Source organism: Dreissena polymorpha, chromosome 5, assembly GCF_020536995.1.
Source record: "Dreissena polymorpha isolate Duluth1 chromosome 5, UMN_Dpol_1.0, whole genome shotgun sequence".
Lineage (NCBI taxonomy): Eukaryota > Metazoa > Mollusca > Bivalvia > Myida > Dreissenidae > Dreissena > Dreissena polymorpha.
The window spans coordinates 6,628,886-6,647,692 of NC_068359.1; the positions used below are offsets into that span (position 1 = coordinate 6,628,886).

An 18,807-nucleotide genomic window follows, 5' to 3' on the forward strand; every position below is an offset into this window, starting at 1 on the left:
AGTTGTACATAACAATTTTTGTAAACGAATTGTGCATGTTAAAAAACCTACCAACTCATGTCTTGTTCATGGTGTATGTGAGCGTCTCCCAATGTGTGTTACCTTCTTTGTCAATTTTATAAAATATTGGTATAAGTTACTAACGCTTGATTGGTAATTTTCGGCTCGGGTACTGCTTAAATGTACCCCGGATACTCGTAAGTATACATAAATGTACCCCGGGTACGGTAAATATGCTGAAACGTACTAACATATATGCTAATAATATACTAACAAGAACCCGGGCAATTTAAACTGTACCCGCCCAAAATCCGATGTCACAAAACGCGCTACGGAATACAAAACTAATTTCTATTTGAACAAAACTTGTCCCGACATGCTTTTTTGAGTGGGAGTTTCGATAATATAGAGGTCATTTTACAGAATATAGACATAAATATGAACGTAATTTATTTACAAAATTGCCGACAACGATCAATTTAGCGTAAGAATGCACGGGTACGTTTCAGCATTTTTACCGTACCCGGGGTACATTTAAGTATACTTACGAGTACCCGGGGGGGGGCATTTAAGAAGTACCCGAGCCGACCATGACCAATGGAGCATTACTAACTATACCTAATTATAGATACCCAAAACAATGTTATATAATGTTAAAACAGTTAGATTAATCCGGAAGAAAATGTTGGGCTTCAAAACTCAAAACAATGTTATTTCGTTGTGGCTATGGATATGTATGGATAATCAAGAAATTCGAGATGTTAATTTATGCCTCGATCACAAATAAACCGGTCGCCGGCCGATTTGTCCGATCTCCAGGCATCGGGAAGACTTGACACGTCAAAGCCGGTCGCCGTCCGATGAGTGACACGAACTCGGCCTTTTATGGGCGCCGAACGAGAATCGGCCGATGATCGAACGGCAATCGGACAGTTTGAGAAAAGCTTTTGGATTGAGCGTCAAATTGTAAATCGGACGACAACCGGCCGATGTTCAGACGGCTATCGTCGCAATATCGACGTAGCGCCGCAAGAAAGCCGGAAAGTTTTAATAAATCGGACGTCAATCTGGCGGGCTTCGGCCGGGCTCCTTGCGGACATCGGACGGACTCCGCAAGCTAAGCGTGTCGCGCCGTCTGGAAAATGGTATATATATATATATATATATATATATATATATATATATATATATATATATATATATATATATATATAATAAACTATATATATATATATAATGCGTGTAGTCCATAAACTTTCATTTGCAGGCTGTTTTATGGTCATGAACAGAGATCAGCGAGTCACGAGGCTGAGGGAGAGGCACGCAATAGCCAGACACCGCCTCAACGTTGTAGTTGCTGCTATGGTAATAATTGAGGAGTTCAAAGAACCACAGCGACGTAAAAGACGATGGTGGGTCAAGGCTTGGATTCAGAGACGATCTCTCTACGGGCAATACGAGACCCTTTTGCATGAATTGCGTCTCGAGAACCCGGCCGATTTCGAAGCTTATTTGCGTCTCAAGCCAGAGTTGTTTCAAGAACTATGTACAAGAGTTGGGCCTCGCATTCAAATTAATCAAGAGTGAGTATAAATTGTCTGACATACTTATTGATGTACTTATATACTTATAGTAACACTAGAGACCGATCTCGACTGTCATTCGAATTAAAATTCGAAGAGCTTCCGGGATAATGTGAAATGCATTCGTAATAGTTCTAGGCATTCTGCGAGCATTTGTATCAATGTTGTACTTTTATCAATGACCTGTTATTTTTGTCAAATAAGGTAATCTATCTAGGCACTACCAAATTAGGTTTGTTTGTTTACAAATACAGCGCCAAGTACCTAAACTGAAAAAATGTAATGCCGTGAAAATGCGGAATCACAAAGCGCGGATTTAAAGAGCGACTTTGAAAACATTTTAGAGATTATTTCAAACGAATTATACATTTTTGTGTTTTCAGTAGACGGCCTCCTCTGAGCATTGGCATAAAGCTGGCCATTACCTTGCGCTTGTTGGCCACAGGCAACTCTTACCATTCACTGGCGTTTGACTTTTTTTTGACTGGGCAATTGCTTCAGCTTGCTCAGGATTTATATGTGGCTGCGATGGCTCTTCTTTCTCCTGGTCATGCTGTCCTTCATCGGGCTGACCTTCTGTTTGAGGAGATGGCATTTGCCGTGCTGCGACCTTTCTCTTTGGCGTCTTGACTTTAAATGGAGGTGTTTGGCGCTGAATCTACCCACGTGATCTGCCCACGTGCATTTACGGGAATCCTTCGGTCTCCTTACGAGCTCCGTCCGATGTCTGTCAGTCATTGTGCGGAGGCCCTCCGGCAATCGGACGGTCGCCGGTCCATGTATATGTCCCTGTGAAATATCTTGATTTTTGCCGTACGCGTACGATGAATCCGATGTCGGGCGATCGCCGGGCGATAACCGTGCGTTGATCGCCCGATCGTTTTACGATCTCAATACGATTCCTTCCCGGGCCCGACGTCGGGTAAAATTTTAAGTGAGACTTAAAATTAATCCGGACGCCGCCCGATGCCACAAAATGACCCGATGCCCGTGCGATCATCGCCCGGTCGCCAGCCCGATGAGCGGAAAAATACGTCGGCCGCTGATCGGACGGCGATCGGTCTCTTTTTGTGACTGAGGTATTATTCATATGCACTCTCGCCGACGCGCTAATGATTTTTATAATCAAAACTGGCAAAGTGATAAAACCATTTCATCTCGCTGTCACCAATATAAGTATTACGAAACAATGCTTAAAACTGAAAGATATCTTAGCTTAGAACACATACCATTTAAACATAAAATTGCATTTTTCAAATTAAGATGCTCTAATAGCAAATTTAATATTGAGATATGTAGACAATCAAATAGCCCATTTGATGGTAGACATGTAAGTTTTGTCTGGATAAAAAATATGCGTGTTATTGATTGTGAATTTCGAATTACCGTGAATGTCATGCATGTTTAAAATACAGAGAAATCCGTACCCACTATCTTTTTCATTTGTACCATGGTGGATATTCAGTATTTGAATATTATTCATTAATAATGGGATCAAACAATTATAAAATTACCCATAAAGAAGCATGTTTTGTATACCATCTGTTAACAACATCAGTTCATAACTTTGTATTTATTTTGTATATTTACCTGTGAAACAACATCAATTTATATGTATATGTATTTATTCCAAAATGTAATAAGGATAAAAGTAGTTACAAGTCAAATATGTGATTGTATATAGTTTGGGTATATTGTGTTGTTGTTATTTTGGCCGATGACCTGTGTTAACTTAAATAAAATTGTTTGAGTTTGACCATGCCTTGAATAATAATATTTTTCTTCCTTATTTTTTTATCGAGTGCACCGGGATTGTCTCCCATATGGCCATCGCCCCCAGAAAGACGTGTTAGTTGGTTACGGGGGATAGTGCAAGATACAGGAGACACCTCGTTCCAGAGATGACCCTGTGTCTTTTAGTGTCCGGTGTATAGCACCTAGTACACTGCACCTCGGTTTAACGTCTCATGCGAAAGACGAGTTAGTAGGTTAGGTGCAGCGGGGGATCGAACCAGCGTTCTTTGGATTGTGAAGCCAGTGTGTTACCACTAGACCACGGATCCGCTACTGAATAATATGGCTCAATGTAACCCTATTCAAAACATTTCTTCGCGCATTAACACAGCATCGCTGAAAACTGATCTAGATGAAACTTCAGCGTATGTTCATCGAAAACTAAATGTATTGAATAAATGTAAATGAACATTTTTGAACAATCATACCCTTCGCATTGTTGCATCTTTTTTGTGGACTGCCCAAAATAAAACAGTTGAGAAATGACTTTTTTGGACACCAAGATTTTTGCATAGCTGTTGAACTGTTAGAACTAACGCCTTGGGCACTTGTGGTATTTATTTTTAGCGTCATGAATTTAAATAAAAAGGTCGTTTTAAACCATTTCTCATGGAATAAAGTGATTAAACAAATGAAATATAAAAAGGGGGAATGTTGGGAAAATTAAAACCACAAGTGGTTATCGAAATGATTAACGGTACTTATGAAAGAAATGAGAGTATACATCACCTCAACCAACTTCGCTCTCATGCTTGGTAAATAAATTTGAACAACTTGTGGTTATATGTAGAATACTAACAATTATGACGACAAAATAAATAAATTAATATAACCCACCTTGTATCGTATTTTTCTCCTCATTTAAAAATATGCATTAATAATTACATTAAATAAATGCATTAATAATGTTTGTAATCATGTAAAAGGTACAACTTACTTGACGTGGCGAAGCTCTCTTGAGTACAAATGGAGTTAGTTACCTGACTTTCCATCTGTCCATATATATCACATCGATATTTGCAATGCGTGGAATATTGTCTCACCTATCAAAAGTATCATATCCATAACAAAGAGAGTTCGACACCTTGTTTGTTATTCATTCTTCAATTCAATATACTGTAAAAATATCAATTTATAATGTAAGCGTGCTACACAACGGACCCGTAAAAAGAGAGGGTGCAGCGACAGGAAAAAAAATTGACTGTTGATGATTGATATTGATTGAAGAAACAACTGTGATGAAGATTTTGTGTTTTGCGTGTTATAGACACAATGTCGTTCACAACTATTGTTGATATTTTACATATCCTAATGTGCGGCATACCAATACTATAGTCCATTGAGTCTACACTCTTCAATTTATTAATTATAAAGGTGGGCAACAAATCTGTTTACAAATATACACTATGCATAAAATAGCATTAATTTTATAAAAGCCATATTCTGAATATTTTACATATGAATTTATGAAAGCATATGATCGGAAAAAATAAACAGCAATCTGTTACGTTATTATTCTGAATATTTTACATATTATTTTGGTAATCATATGTTTCTTGTTCTGAGAAAAGTGGGCGTAATGCATGTGCGTTAAGTGTCGTCCCAGATTAGCCTGTGCAGTCCGCACATGTTAATCAGGGACGACACTTTCCGCTTTTATGGTATTTTTCGTTTCAAGGAAGTCCATTCTTACCGAAAATCTTGTTTAGGCGGAAAGGGTCGTCCCAGATTAGCCTATGCGGACTGCACAGGCTAATCTGGGACGACACTTTACGCACATGCATTAAGCCCAGTTTTCTCAGAACGCGACTAATATGATCGACAAAATAAACAGCAACCTGTTACGTTATTATCATTATTTCCCGCGATCTGTGTACAGCCCATGAACAATTATGGACGCTATGCATGAACAATAATTAACCTTTTTTAATAAAAGCCATAATAACGCGGACCGGAACACGGAATCAATACTCTAATTTAATCAACATAATAGTGAATAAAAAAAAATCAATAACAAATATGTATATGTTTTACATTCGCAATAAAATGTTCATGGTTTTTTATGCAATTGTTTGGAAGATCGGATAATCTGATTCAAAACTATCGCACGCATGTGTGGAAATATTTCACAGTTTCCTATATTACAAAGTACCAAATGGTAACAAAGAACAACCAGTTCATGCAAACGTTAGAGTCGCCTTCATTTACCCGGAAACGTCAAATCGGTTTATTGGACGGTTTAGAAGTTAGGTGTAACATAACTCTTTCAGTGCTGGAACCGAATTTTGAAGGCCTTTGCTAACAGTTTGGATCCAGATGAGACGCCACAGAACGTAGCGTCTCATCAGGATCCAAACTGTTTGCTATTCCGATAGTATTTTTTGAAAAAAAATCGAAGAAAATGCTAATTTAAGATATTCAGCAGACGACATTTTAGCAGACGACAAATTTCCCAGCATGCAAAGGGTTAAAACATTAATAAGCGGATCCGTACCAACCTTCGCATAGAAATTTTGATTGGTTACAAACGAAAGGCAACCTCTTGCCGACAACCTTTATGGAAGGTAAACTATGCGAACAGTTTAGATTGGCGTACAATTGGTCTCCAGTAACCCTACAAACACAACTTCTGCAGACGGTCTTCTTCATGAAATAGATTCCAGTTGCTCTCGATTAAAAAACTCGGACCACGTCATGCCTTTCCTCTGTCTGAATCCCATGATATCAAAGCTCATCATAAATGTTAATTAAAACATAAATGTCTTTCATTTACGTCTGATTATGCAAAGACTTAGGCGGTTAAAGGCGTTTATTTTATTGTGACATTGACTATTTAAATATTGCGCTATCACAGAAGCGGAGTTCTGGGGTTGTGACATTGGGAATAAAGTACCCTAGAACTATTGCCTCAGTCACAAATAAACCGGCCGCCGGCCGATGTGTCCGATCTCCAGGCATTTGGAAGAATGGACACGTCGGAGCCGTCCGCCGTCCGATGAGCGACACAATTTAAATAGAACTGATAACACTTATTAACAAACCAAATAGCCGTTTATTTTGTTTTTATACAGTCAGTAAAATACTGTTGCTATTCGTAATTCTTAAAAATACAGTAATCAAAACGCCACACATTACTTTAAAGATGCTCGATCTGTAGGCAGTGCAGCATCTAAAGAGACTTGTGGATAACACCCAATGGTCATCTAGATTAACATACAAAAACACACCTTAAATTCTAGAAATCAATATAACTTTTTTCTCTTTGGTATTGCATCACTTATTACTGCACTGATAGGATCATTATCATCATCATTACTATTATTATTTGTTTTAATTATTAATTATTATTTTTGTTATAGTTATGCTGCTGTTGTAATTATTTTAAGGCTGACTGCAGTATGCTAGCCATTGTTGAGTTATATTTACATATAGATCTACTGTGTTTTTGAAGACCACATTGTAAAAAAGAAATGTTATTTCTTTATGTGTTATCTTCGCGAAATAAAGTTATTATTATTATTATTATACATAAATGAGAGTAAATGTGAATCTCCATCATAGAAAAGGGTTCAGAATTTCACAATCAAACAGCTGGAATGTTAAGACCTACATGTACACAAGATCAATACCGATGACTTCACAAAAACTTTTAAGATGGCCAGACAGTTAACATGTTAAATATCATAGAAATAACTAATATTTGTACTGAAGAAGACCGAAGATATTATTATGTTTATCAATCGTTCAGATTGCGCATGATAGTTTGTTTCGAGACTGTACGTACATGCATTAAACACGGTTTTCCCACATCGTGGCTCACATGTTGGGAAATTAATTCTCAAATCAGCTTGCAAAACTGGCTGCAAAAGATACAATGATGATGGAATAAGACACTTATCATTTACAAAAAGCAACTATATCCCAAAACTCAGATAAATCATTTCCGATACTTCTTTGAAAATCCAAGAAACGTAGTTGTACAGGTACATTAGACATTATCATTGGAATAAGACAATTAACACACGGGCTGTGTACTTGACTGAATATTGACTTGTCACGGTCAAGCAGTGGCTAGTACACGAGCTTCTCACCTAGGCCAACCGGGCCCAATGCCCATTCCGGTGGCGCAGGTGAGCTTTGTCGGTTTCCACCGTACCGATCATGTGAGTTCCTTCCGGGTTTACTCTGCCCCCCCCCCCCCCACAGAACATAATCAAATTAAAGTTGAATCCGTTTCAATAAAGCTGGGAATTGCATAATTCCAGATTTTTCCAAACTTTCGTAAAATTAATTAGGTAGAAGTGCTGGGACACACTCCGGATCCTCACATAATGAAAGAAAGACCTCACAAACTTCGAATTTACAACCAATGCCAAGAAAAATGGATACAGTACGTGGATTGTTCTTAAAATTAACACACAATTTGACATACCGGTAATCATCAAGAAAGTCATTTAATTGATCTTAGTGAATTTTTCCCCCCAATATCAATTGAAAAATGCAACAATAGGTTTTAAAACAGAGGACGGAAACGAGGAGAAATTCGGTAGACGACAACAACGCCGAACTTTGATTAAACAATAACATCGGAATGATGAAAAGAAAGATGCAAAAGAAGAAATAACATTAATGAAAACAAGGGCTGTTTGTAAAACATGCATGCCCCCCATATGGGCTGTCAGTAATAGTGGCAGCCATTGTGTGAAAATGTTTTTTGTTACTGTGACCTTGACCTTTGACCTAGTGACATGAAAATCAATAGGGGTCATCTGCCAGTCATGATTAATGTACCTATGAAGTTTCATGATCCTAAGCCTAATTATTCTTGATTTATCATCCGGAAACTATTTTACTGTTTCAAGTCACTGTGACCTTGACCTTAGACCTAGTGACCTGAAAATTAATAAGGGTCATCTGCCAGTCATGATCAATGTACCTATAAAGTTTCATGATCCTAGACATAAGCCTTCTTGAGTTATCATCTGGAAACCATTTTACTATTTCAAGTCACTGTGACCTTGACCTTTGACCAAGTGACCTGAAAATCAAAAGGGGTCATCTACCAGTCATGATCAATGTACCTATGAAGTTTCATGATCTTAGGCGTAAGCGTTCTTGAGTTATCATCCGGAAACCATCTGGTGGACGGACCGACCGACCGACATGTGAAAAACAAAATATCCCCTATTCTTCGAAGGGGGGCATAATAAAATCAATACAAAAATGGAAATTTCAATATCTGCATTCAGAAAAAACTACAACTGGAAATGGCCCGGCAGAGGCCGACGCGTATCCCCACGCCGCATGTTTGACCCAGGGGCGCCCCAGGGTTGGTAATGGGGCCATGCATAGTTGAGATTGACTGTATTGTCATAAGAGAAGTTCAGTATCAATTAGAAGTGAATTGGTGTAGAAATGAAGAAATTATAGTAAAAGGCAATTTTTGATGGGCGTGGCCTATGTGGGCGGGGTGCCCCAGTGTTGGTAATGGGGCCATATATAGTTGAGATTGACTGTATTGTCATAAAAGAGGTTCAGTATCAATTTGAAGTGAATCAGTGTAGAGATGAAGAAATTATAGTAAAAGGCAATTTTGGGTGGGCGTGGCCTATGTGGACGGGGCGCCCCAGGGTTGGTAATGGGGCCATGCATAGTTGAGATTAACCATATTGTCATAGGAGAGGTTCAGTATCAATTTGAAGTGACTCGGTGTAGAAATGAAGAAATTATAGTAAAAGGCAATTTTGGGTGGGCGTGGCCTATGTGGGCGGGATGCCCCAGGGTTGGTAATGGGGCCATGTATAGCTGAGATTGACCGTATTGTCATAAGAAAGGTTCAGTATCAATTTGAAGTGAATCGGTGTAGAAATGAAGAAATTATAGCAACACTGCAATTTTGGGTGGGTGTGGCCTATATGGGCGGGGCGCTCCAGGGTTGGTAATGGGGCCATGCATAGTTGAGATTGACCGTATTGTCATAAGAGAGGTTCGGTATCAATATGAAGAAAATCGGTGTAGAAATGAAGAAATTATAGTAAAATAACCTAAAAAAATGAGTGAAAATCTCTGACCCGGCCCCGCCCAAACCCCCATAACTTTTGACCCAGGGGTCAGATCAAAATTACAAATAGAGCAGGGTCGCACATATGCTCATAGCTACCATGTGTGTAAGTTTCAAGGTTCTAGTGCGTATAGTGTTGGAGGAGATAGTGGCCAGGACGGACGGACGGACAGACAGACGGACAACCGGACAGACGGTGGAGATAACCACAATATCCCCACGCTTTTCAAAAAGCGTGGGGATAACAATCCAAGAGTGCATTCCAAAGCCAGGATTGAGAGCTTGCGTTGGAGAAAAAAGAAATATATTCGATGTAGTTAACATAATTGCTTACAGGCTCATTGGTTGAAGATAACAAACAGTGAAGAAGTGAAGTGTGCAGCATGTTGGAAACCAGAAACTATTCACCACTTCATATTTGACTGTTAAAATACTCACAAGAAAGATCAAGGCTTCAATACAGAACTGAAGAAATATTACATAGAAATAATATTTTATGTTCTGATATTACACTGGCAACTTTAGTTGGAGAAATACCTGACATCACAGTACATGCAAAAGAAGATTTATTCAATTCATTTAGCATATTGATCATGGAAACAAACAGAATCTTTTTAAAATGTTGTTAACCAGTTACAAGACATATCCACAAAATAGTGGCATTTTGATGTCGGCAGGGTTTTGTTCGTAAGCATCAAAACGCAAATTTGTTGCTTATGACACTATTAAAACTCTGAAACATGTTTGTTTTAACAAATAAACCACAAACAAAATATAATATGACAAAATATTTATTTGCATTTCAAGTTAAGGGTCAGTTGCACCGATTGTATTGTCCTTGCATACATATTTACTAATAACCGCAATACTGGCTATGATATATTCATTCATTCAAGTCTATCACGAGCTACTTAATTCTCCCAATACATGTTACACATTTAAATAATAAATACATGCAATAATTTGACTGTTTCGGACAAAAAACTAATGGAACTAAAACAGTTTTGTAATTCACTACACTATAATTATGGCCCAAATATATGATTTCACTTCCTTAGTTGAAAAACTATTTCGTGTAAAAGAACATTGTTAAACTTCTCCTTAAACAGTGATTGAGAGATGTTAAAATGATTTGTGGCCAAAACCAATTAGATCAAATATGATTTAAATATGACCTTGACTTGAATGAACAGTGCTTTGTAATTCTCGTTATCAAAAACTGTTATATAAAAGTGTAAAAAAAACAACGTAACTGAAGCAATGAAACTAACTGCACATGATATTAATTTACAAAGACAGACTTTCAATTGGATATTGTCTTTACATTTAATCATGGTGCTATGAAGTTTAATAGACAAACATCATTTTGCAGATCAATAACTTGGGCATCTGTCCAGTGATGGTGACAGAGAAAAATTAATGCAATGTACAGTTGAGTTGATATCATTTATACAATGAGCCAAAAAAAATTGTACGACACAAGATTTTGTGAAAGTGTACAGGCAATTTTACAACTGGCAAGGTGTATTATCACATACATGTACTTGCTATGAACTTGATGTATAACCCATTTATGCCTAGTGGACTCTTCCATCCTTCTAAATTGGATAAATGTATTTCCAAAATTAGGATGCCTAGTATATTTATTTCTATATTTAGAATATTTCTTACAGAAAGTCCTTTCAGCAAACAGCGCAGACCCTGATGAGACGCTGCATCATGCGGTGTCTCTTTTGGGTCTACGCTGTTTGCCAAGGCCTTTTTTCTAGATGCTAGGCATAAATGGGTTAATGCAGCCACCTTGTCCAATGCCCACTATCTATTTACAACCCTGGAAACACAACTAAATACAGCTAAATGCATGTTAAACCTCTGGATAAGATCCCATCCCATAAATATGTTTGTAGTAATGATGTAGACATAATGTTTAAATGTTTCAGAATATTACCAGGATATACTATCCGGCATATAGCTAATTGATAAACACATACATTGCATTTATGACCACATATGATAGCACGAAGTCCCTTGTATGGATTTCACATAGCACTATCTATTATCACTTAAAATATATAACACAAGTTTTTCAATCTTGATATAATGTGTAACTTAAGTGCAAGAATAAACGCGGCTTGGTTAGAAAATGGCAATGTGTTTTTGTTTTTTTTTAATATGCACTTTTTTTTTTTAATATTCAAAATATTTTTAAAAGATGCATCCATATTTGTGTACACATTAAAAATCTAAGACATTAACATGTAATTAATAAAAAAAACAGTAATTTTCAAAGAGGCAATATAATGGCAATATCTGAAATTTTAAACAATGACCAACATATCTTTTGCAAGAAATACAGCATTTATGTCTTAAAAATTGTCTGAACAGAACAAAATGATATTTAACAACACATTCACAGCAAACAATGTGTTTCAGTGACCTTTCAAGATTTTCCTATTATAATATGGATATAATATGTTTACTCCTAAGAAAGATGTGTGACAAATTTGAAATCTGAAAATTTGTCAATAAAAGTGTCCTACAATGACGATAGATAAACCACCATTTACAAAAATGATACAAAATTATGGGAAATGATTCATGGTTACAGTTCATAAACAGTTCTTTTAGCAAGTGGTTAAGGGACTGTATATCGAAAACATAGCTATACAAATCTCACGTAAGGTATTGTGATACATACAGTTAAACACTGCATATGATACATTTTGTCAAATTTACAATGTACAGCCACATAAAATGTTTATGATACCCAAGAAAAACAAATGAGCTCTGGGGAAAATGCGACTTAATGCATGTGCAAAAAGTGTACTCAAATATTAGCCTGTGAAGTTTGCACAGGCTAATAAGGGACAACACATTCTGCTGTCATGGAATTTTTTGTTTCAAGCAAAACCCTTCTAAACAAAAAAAAACTTCGTGGACGTTGTCATTACTGATAAGCCTATATTAACTGCACATGCTAATCTGAGACGACACTTCCCATATGAAATAAGCCCCATTTTCCCAGAGCAGAGCAAAAATATAACATGGTCATTCATTCAACTCTTGAGCAAGTATGATGAAAATCAATGACAGCTTCAAAAAGGATGCTTTAAGCTGTAACAATGACCAGTACAAATAAATCACAAACAATAACAATGACAAGTATTTAATTTAAAAAAAGCTTTCTTTCTACCCTTATTAGTATTTTAATAAGATAAATACACTGCTGACATTCTAAAAGTGCTTAGTCCGCTAAGAGCAAATATGAAAGGTAAGGACAAATGATTTAATGGTTCACCAATGTATGAGATGGAATACCTAAGAATGAAACTAAACATTCTTTTTCATAAGGCTTTATCCATCCTGGGCTCAGAATCACATGGATTCAGCACCTATGGCAGTCTCCGCCAAAGTCACAAGTCCATTGCTGACCACACGGTATTGTTATCCAGAAAATATTGATGACTCAGGTTTCATTTTACTAGCCAGCCAAATGCAATAAGGCAATTACCCAGAATTTTCCTGGACATTAAGACCCGTATTGGAGTTAAGTTTAATAGCCCACATACCATATTACATGCAATGCCCAAAAAACTTTTGGAGATTGCTATGGCATATTAAAGTGATATTAATAATTTCAAATGTTATGTCAAGTCGTTTAAATCCATCAAATGCCTCTTTTTTCTGACTAGTTTGAATGTAGGCATAATTGTATCAGCAAATTAAAATCATCAGAATTCAATAAACGTAAAGATAACATGTAGAAAAAAAAAAATATGGATTAAATGGGGAACACATATAATTTCATGTATGTTAATCCATATATAAAGAAGTCAACATGGTACGGTGAACAGTTTGATTTTTCAATGTTATTTGACATGTACATTTAAGTTTTCAATTTTCTTCTGAAAGACAATTATTTCCGACTCCGTGAAAGAATCTTAACAAAATGAACAATTAAATATAATCTTATGTTGTTTAATAATTTTGCTATTACAATCATATAAAATCCCTTTCGAAACTACCGGTAGGCTTTCCTTCCCCAGAATATAAGCAGATATACCAGATGGGATATATTTACACCTTTAACCTGCACACAAATCATAACATTCAATAAAAAAATCTTTATCAATATTCCTGAATTGTTCAACAAGAATCAACATGTACTATATATTAATTCATATACAGGCATTCTAATTCATATTTCAAATCTTCCTGCTTTTTCTAAAAACTGTTCTGACAGAAAACATCTCAGAATTAAACACATATCACATGAAAAAAAAACACAAAAAAACGCCCATTGATATATATTATTAGATGGCCACTTCGAAAATACATATAACAACAGATTTCTACTCAATCTCTCATCAGGTAATAACTATGATATATCAATTAAAATATATTGCAAACCAGTGATACGGACATACCCACTTAACATATCACATTCAGGTGTTTAAATGTACATAAACAATTGTGTTTCCAAAGCCACAAAAAAAAGAGGATCTATAAAATAATTCACTCTCCAAAGCAGGTTTGAATTTTTCTGATGCCAGAATATTTCAATCTTCACGATTAACTTAGAACTTTGAAGCCAGGACCATGTGTTGGCCATCTCAATACAAGCGTTTCCGTTTTGTTGGGTCCTCTTTGTTGAATATTACGTAGCCTACAATACCGCACACCACTATGCCCACTAGCACCAGAATTACAACAAAGAATATTTTAAGTCCCGACCACGAGCTCCCGGACATGAAGCCTCCTTTAGCGTCATCAACGTGATCTAAAGAACATAAACATATTCTTACATAACATATTGTTCAATGCACATGATCCTTACTGTGTGAAAACAGGGTTTAACCCATTAATGCCCTAGTGGACTCTCCATTCCTTCTAAATTGGATCAATTTATTCCAAAATTAGGGATGTCTAGTATATTTATTTCTATATTTATAATATTTCTAACAGAAATTCCTTTAAGCAAACAGCAAAGACCCTGATGAGACGCCGCATCATGTGGCGTCTTATCTGGGTCTACGCTGTTTGCCAAGGCCTTTTTTCTAGACGCTAGGCATAAATGGTTTAATGCATGTGCGTAAAGTGTCGCTTTCCGCTATAATTGTATACTTTTTTAAAGGAAGTTTAGATGTCAAGTGTCCTCCTAATTAACCTGTGTTGAATGCTTAGTCTAATTTGGAAAAAAACACTTTGAACTTCCTTTAAATAAAGAAAACAATAAAAGCAGACAGCCTATGAAGGCTTATCTACACATGTGCAATAAACTCCATTTTCAAATAACAAGCATAATTCGTTGTACATTTCAATAGAAATGTTTGATTAGGTAAACACAGCCACATTACACATTCAACTTTCTTTTTTTTTAGTAAAGTTATTAAAGAGCCCTAACGCTCATTAAGATTCATAAAACAGGTTAACCATTTCATTTGCTGAACAAAATAATGTCACAAAAATTTCAGGCACAAATTGTGATGATTAAATTAAGAGATCATTCAGATGTATCATTCAGATGTATCATTCAGATGATCATTCATTGCATGTTTTACCAAAACTATAGATATTTCAGCCAGATAAAAAAGATAACACATTCTACACTTCAATTTAGCTATTTGTGTTTGCTTTGAGAATTATTCCAGGGCCCAGCATCAAGAACATTCTCAATTTTGGAGCTGAACTCAGAAGATGAGTTTTGAGATTCAACTCAGCCAAGTATTAAGAATATTAGTAAGCTCATGAACAATCTCAAATCTCAGCTATTCAAATATGAATACAGTGTTCTGCCGAGCAAGAATCTATAAGGGGACATTTGTCCAATCAGCCCTAAAAAATAAGGGAAATTCTTAAAATCAGTGAGATGCCAAAGGCATAAGTGTTTTCAACAACTAGTATACCTTTTATTCTTCATCTGTGAGCCTTTCTGTCCCTTTCATAAACCACTGACAGTTTTTTTTAGTTATTGTTTGTAATTGAATTAAGTTTTTTTTAATGTTAACTATCAACTATGGTAACTATTAAATGTCATTACTTGTAAATGTCATAACTATTATAACTGACACAAACCTGCTTCCTTTGCAAAAATGTTTCTTTTCTTTACCCTCCATTTCTGGAGCACTTCAACAAAGTCAAACTCTTTCAATGGTCCCCCCTCAATCTTTATGCTCAAAATATCATCCAATTTCACAGACGAGAGTTTATTCCTTGCTAGAGGGGGGGCTTACTTGCTCCTTATCTGTAGTAGTTTCTTTCGAACTACTCAACCATTTATTTAAAAAAAAACTTAAATTTGTTCGAGGCTTTGTTTTCTTTAACGACAACATTTTTGGAACTCTTCATTAGGAGGTATGCTGTTATGAAACAAGTGTTTTCATTCGCCGCCAAATGAATGAGAATCGTATCATCCAATCAATACTGGACTAACAAAGCTGTACCTGAGCAACCAGCACGTACCACAGCAGGAAATCCGCTATTCTAAGAAATTTTTAATGTGTAAGAATCGCTTTCTGAGTCATACTCAAGTCAAATCAGCCGCGACAAAATTCGCAACAGTTATTATTTTTACGCGACAAATGCAATTTCTGCGCAATAATATCGCGGAATCGTGGCATCGGCAGAACACTGTGCATATATTCATCCAAAAACTCAGGGTTGAGTTGGACTCAAAACAAAACAAGAGGGCCATGATGGCCCTAGTTCGCTCACCTGAGAGGAGTCGGTTCATTCAATCTTTACCAAATGTCAAACTTGACCTAGATATTGTCCAGACAAACATCCTGGTCAAGTTTCATCATTATTTCATCTCCCAGTCATGATCATTGTAACTATGAAGTTTCATTATCATAGGCGCAAGCATTCATGAGTTATCATCCAGAAACCATTTTTTCTAAGTTGAGTCACCGTGACCTTGACAGCCATTGTGTGAATACGTTTTTTGGCACTGTGACCTTGACCTTTGACCTAGTGACCTGATAAACAATAGGGGTCATCTGCAAGTCATGATCAATATACCTTTGAAGTTTCATGAACCTATGCATAAGCGTTCTTGAGTTATCATCCAGAAACCATTTTACTATTTCAGGTCACCGTGACCTTGACCTTTGACCAAGTGACCTGAAAATCAATAGCGGTCATCTGCGATTCATGATCATTGTACCTATGCAGTTTCATGGTCCTAGACATAAGCGTTCTTTAGTTATCATCCAGAAACCATTTTACTATTTCAGGTCACCGTGACCTTGACCTTTGACCAAGTGACCTGAAAATCACTAGGGGTCATCTGCCAGTCATGATCAATGTACCTATGAAGTTTCATGATCCTAGGCATGAGCGTTCTTGAATTATCATCTAGAAACCATTTTACTATTTCGGGTCACCGTGACCTTGACCTTTGACCTAGTGACCTGAAAATCAATAGGGGTCATCTGCGAGTCATAATCAATGTACCTATGAAGTTTCATGATCCTAGGCCTAAGCGTTCTTGAGTTATCATCCGGAAACCATTTTACTATTTCGGGTCATCTTGACCTTTACCTTTGACCTAGTGACCTGAAAATCAATAGATTTTATCTGCGAGTCATGATCAATGTATCTATGAAGTTTCATGATCCTAGGCATAAGCGTTCTTGAGTTATCATCCGGAAACCATTTTACTTCTTTGGGTCACCGTGACCTTGACCGTTGACCTAGTGAACTGAAAATCAAAAGGGGTCATCTGCGAGTCATGATCAATGTATCTATGAAGTTTCATGAACCTAGGCATAAGCGTTCTTGAGGTTATCATCCGGAAACAATTTTACTATTTCGGGTCATCGTGACCTTGACCTTTGACCTAGTGACCTGAAAATCAATAGGGGTCATCTGCGAGTCATGATCAATGTACCTATGAAGTTTCATGATCCTTGGCATAAGCGCTCTTGAGTTATCATCCGGAAACCATCTGGTGGACAGACGGACCGACATGAGCAAAACAATATACCCCCTCTTCTTTGAAAGGGGGGGGGGGGGCATAATGATAAAACGTCCCCCCTCCCAGCAGCCGTGTTATTCAACTGACCGGAAATTATTGAACTCAACTCTCGTATCAAGGAAACAAATGTTTTGAGCAAATTTCATGAAAATTGGGTCAAAAATGTGACTTCTACTGTGTTCACATGTTTTCACTATAATCATATAGAGAAAAATGCCCCGCCCACTGGCGGCCATGTTTTTTCACCGATCCCGACCATTTTCAAACTTGTCTGTGATATCAATAAAACCAATGTTTTGACCAACTTTCATGATGATTGGGCAAAAATTATGACTTCTAGAGTGTTTACAAGGTTTCTCTATAGCCAAATAGGGAACAAGGGACAAAATTGTCACAAAACCAGGTTTTCATTGTGAAAAAAAAATCTGATTAAGGGAGACAACTCAAACTGAACTTTTGAAATGAACAAACAAAATTAACCCCCTTTGTAAGTTTGTTTCAAAATAAATCTATTTTAAGTTGTGGTGACCTTGACATTGGAGATATTGACGTGATTCTTTCGTGCGACACACCGTCCCATGATGGTGAACAAATGTGCCAAATAATTGTAAAATCACACAATGAATGACAAAGTTATGGCCCAGACAAGGTCATTTATTGCCAATTTTGACCTTTGAACTCAAAGTGTGACCTTGACCTTGGAGATATCGACGTAATTATTTCGCGCGACACACCGTCCAATGATGGTGAACAAATGTGCCAAATGATTTTAAAATATGACAATGAACGACATATTTATGGCCCGGACAAGGTTGTTCCGCCCGCCCGCCCGCCAGCCAGCCAGCCAGCCAGCCAGCCCGCCCGCCCGCATTCGCCAATCTAATAACCAGTTTTTTCCTTCGGAAAACCTGGTTAAAAATGCCACTATATACATATAGAGGAAAATGCCCCGCCCACTGGCGGCCATGTTTTTTCACCGATCTCGACCATTTTCGAACTCGTCCGAGACATCAAATGAAACAATGTTTTGACCAACTTTTATGATGATATGGCAAAAATTGTGACTTCTAGAGTGTTTACAAGGTTTCTCTTTAGCCAAATAAGGAAAACTGTCCCACCCACTGGCAGCCATGTTTTTCAACGGATCGGAACCACTTTTAAACTCAACCAATGTATCGTTAAGACAAACATTTTGACAAAGTTACATGAAGATTGGGCATGAAATGTGACTTCTACAGTGTTTACAAGGTTTTTCTTTTTTTTGACCTAATGACCTAGTTTTTGACTCTGCACAACCCAGTTTTGAACTCGGCCGAGATTTGATTGGGACAAAGCTTCTGACCCAGTTTCATGAAGATGGACAAGAAATGTGGCCTCTAGAGTGTTTACGA

At 37.0% G+C, this 18,807-nt stretch overlaps 1 protein-coding gene across 1 annotated transcript in view; it reads right to left on the bottom strand.

Annotated features, from left to right (window-relative positions):
• Nucleotides 1–10,213: 10,213 nt before the first annotated feature.
• The window catches only part of LOC127880717 (vesicular integral-membrane protein VIP36-like), a 29,129-nt gene continuing 20,535 nt past the window's right edge, over nt 10,214–18,807 (bottom strand). The window contains exon 9 of the mRNA XM_052428076.1: nt 10,214–14,218. Coding sequence (XP_052284036.1) covers nt 14,052–14,218 — 167 coding nt within the window. The 3' untranslated portion in view covers nt 10,214–14,051. The remainder of the gene's footprint in view (nt 14,219–18,807) is intronic.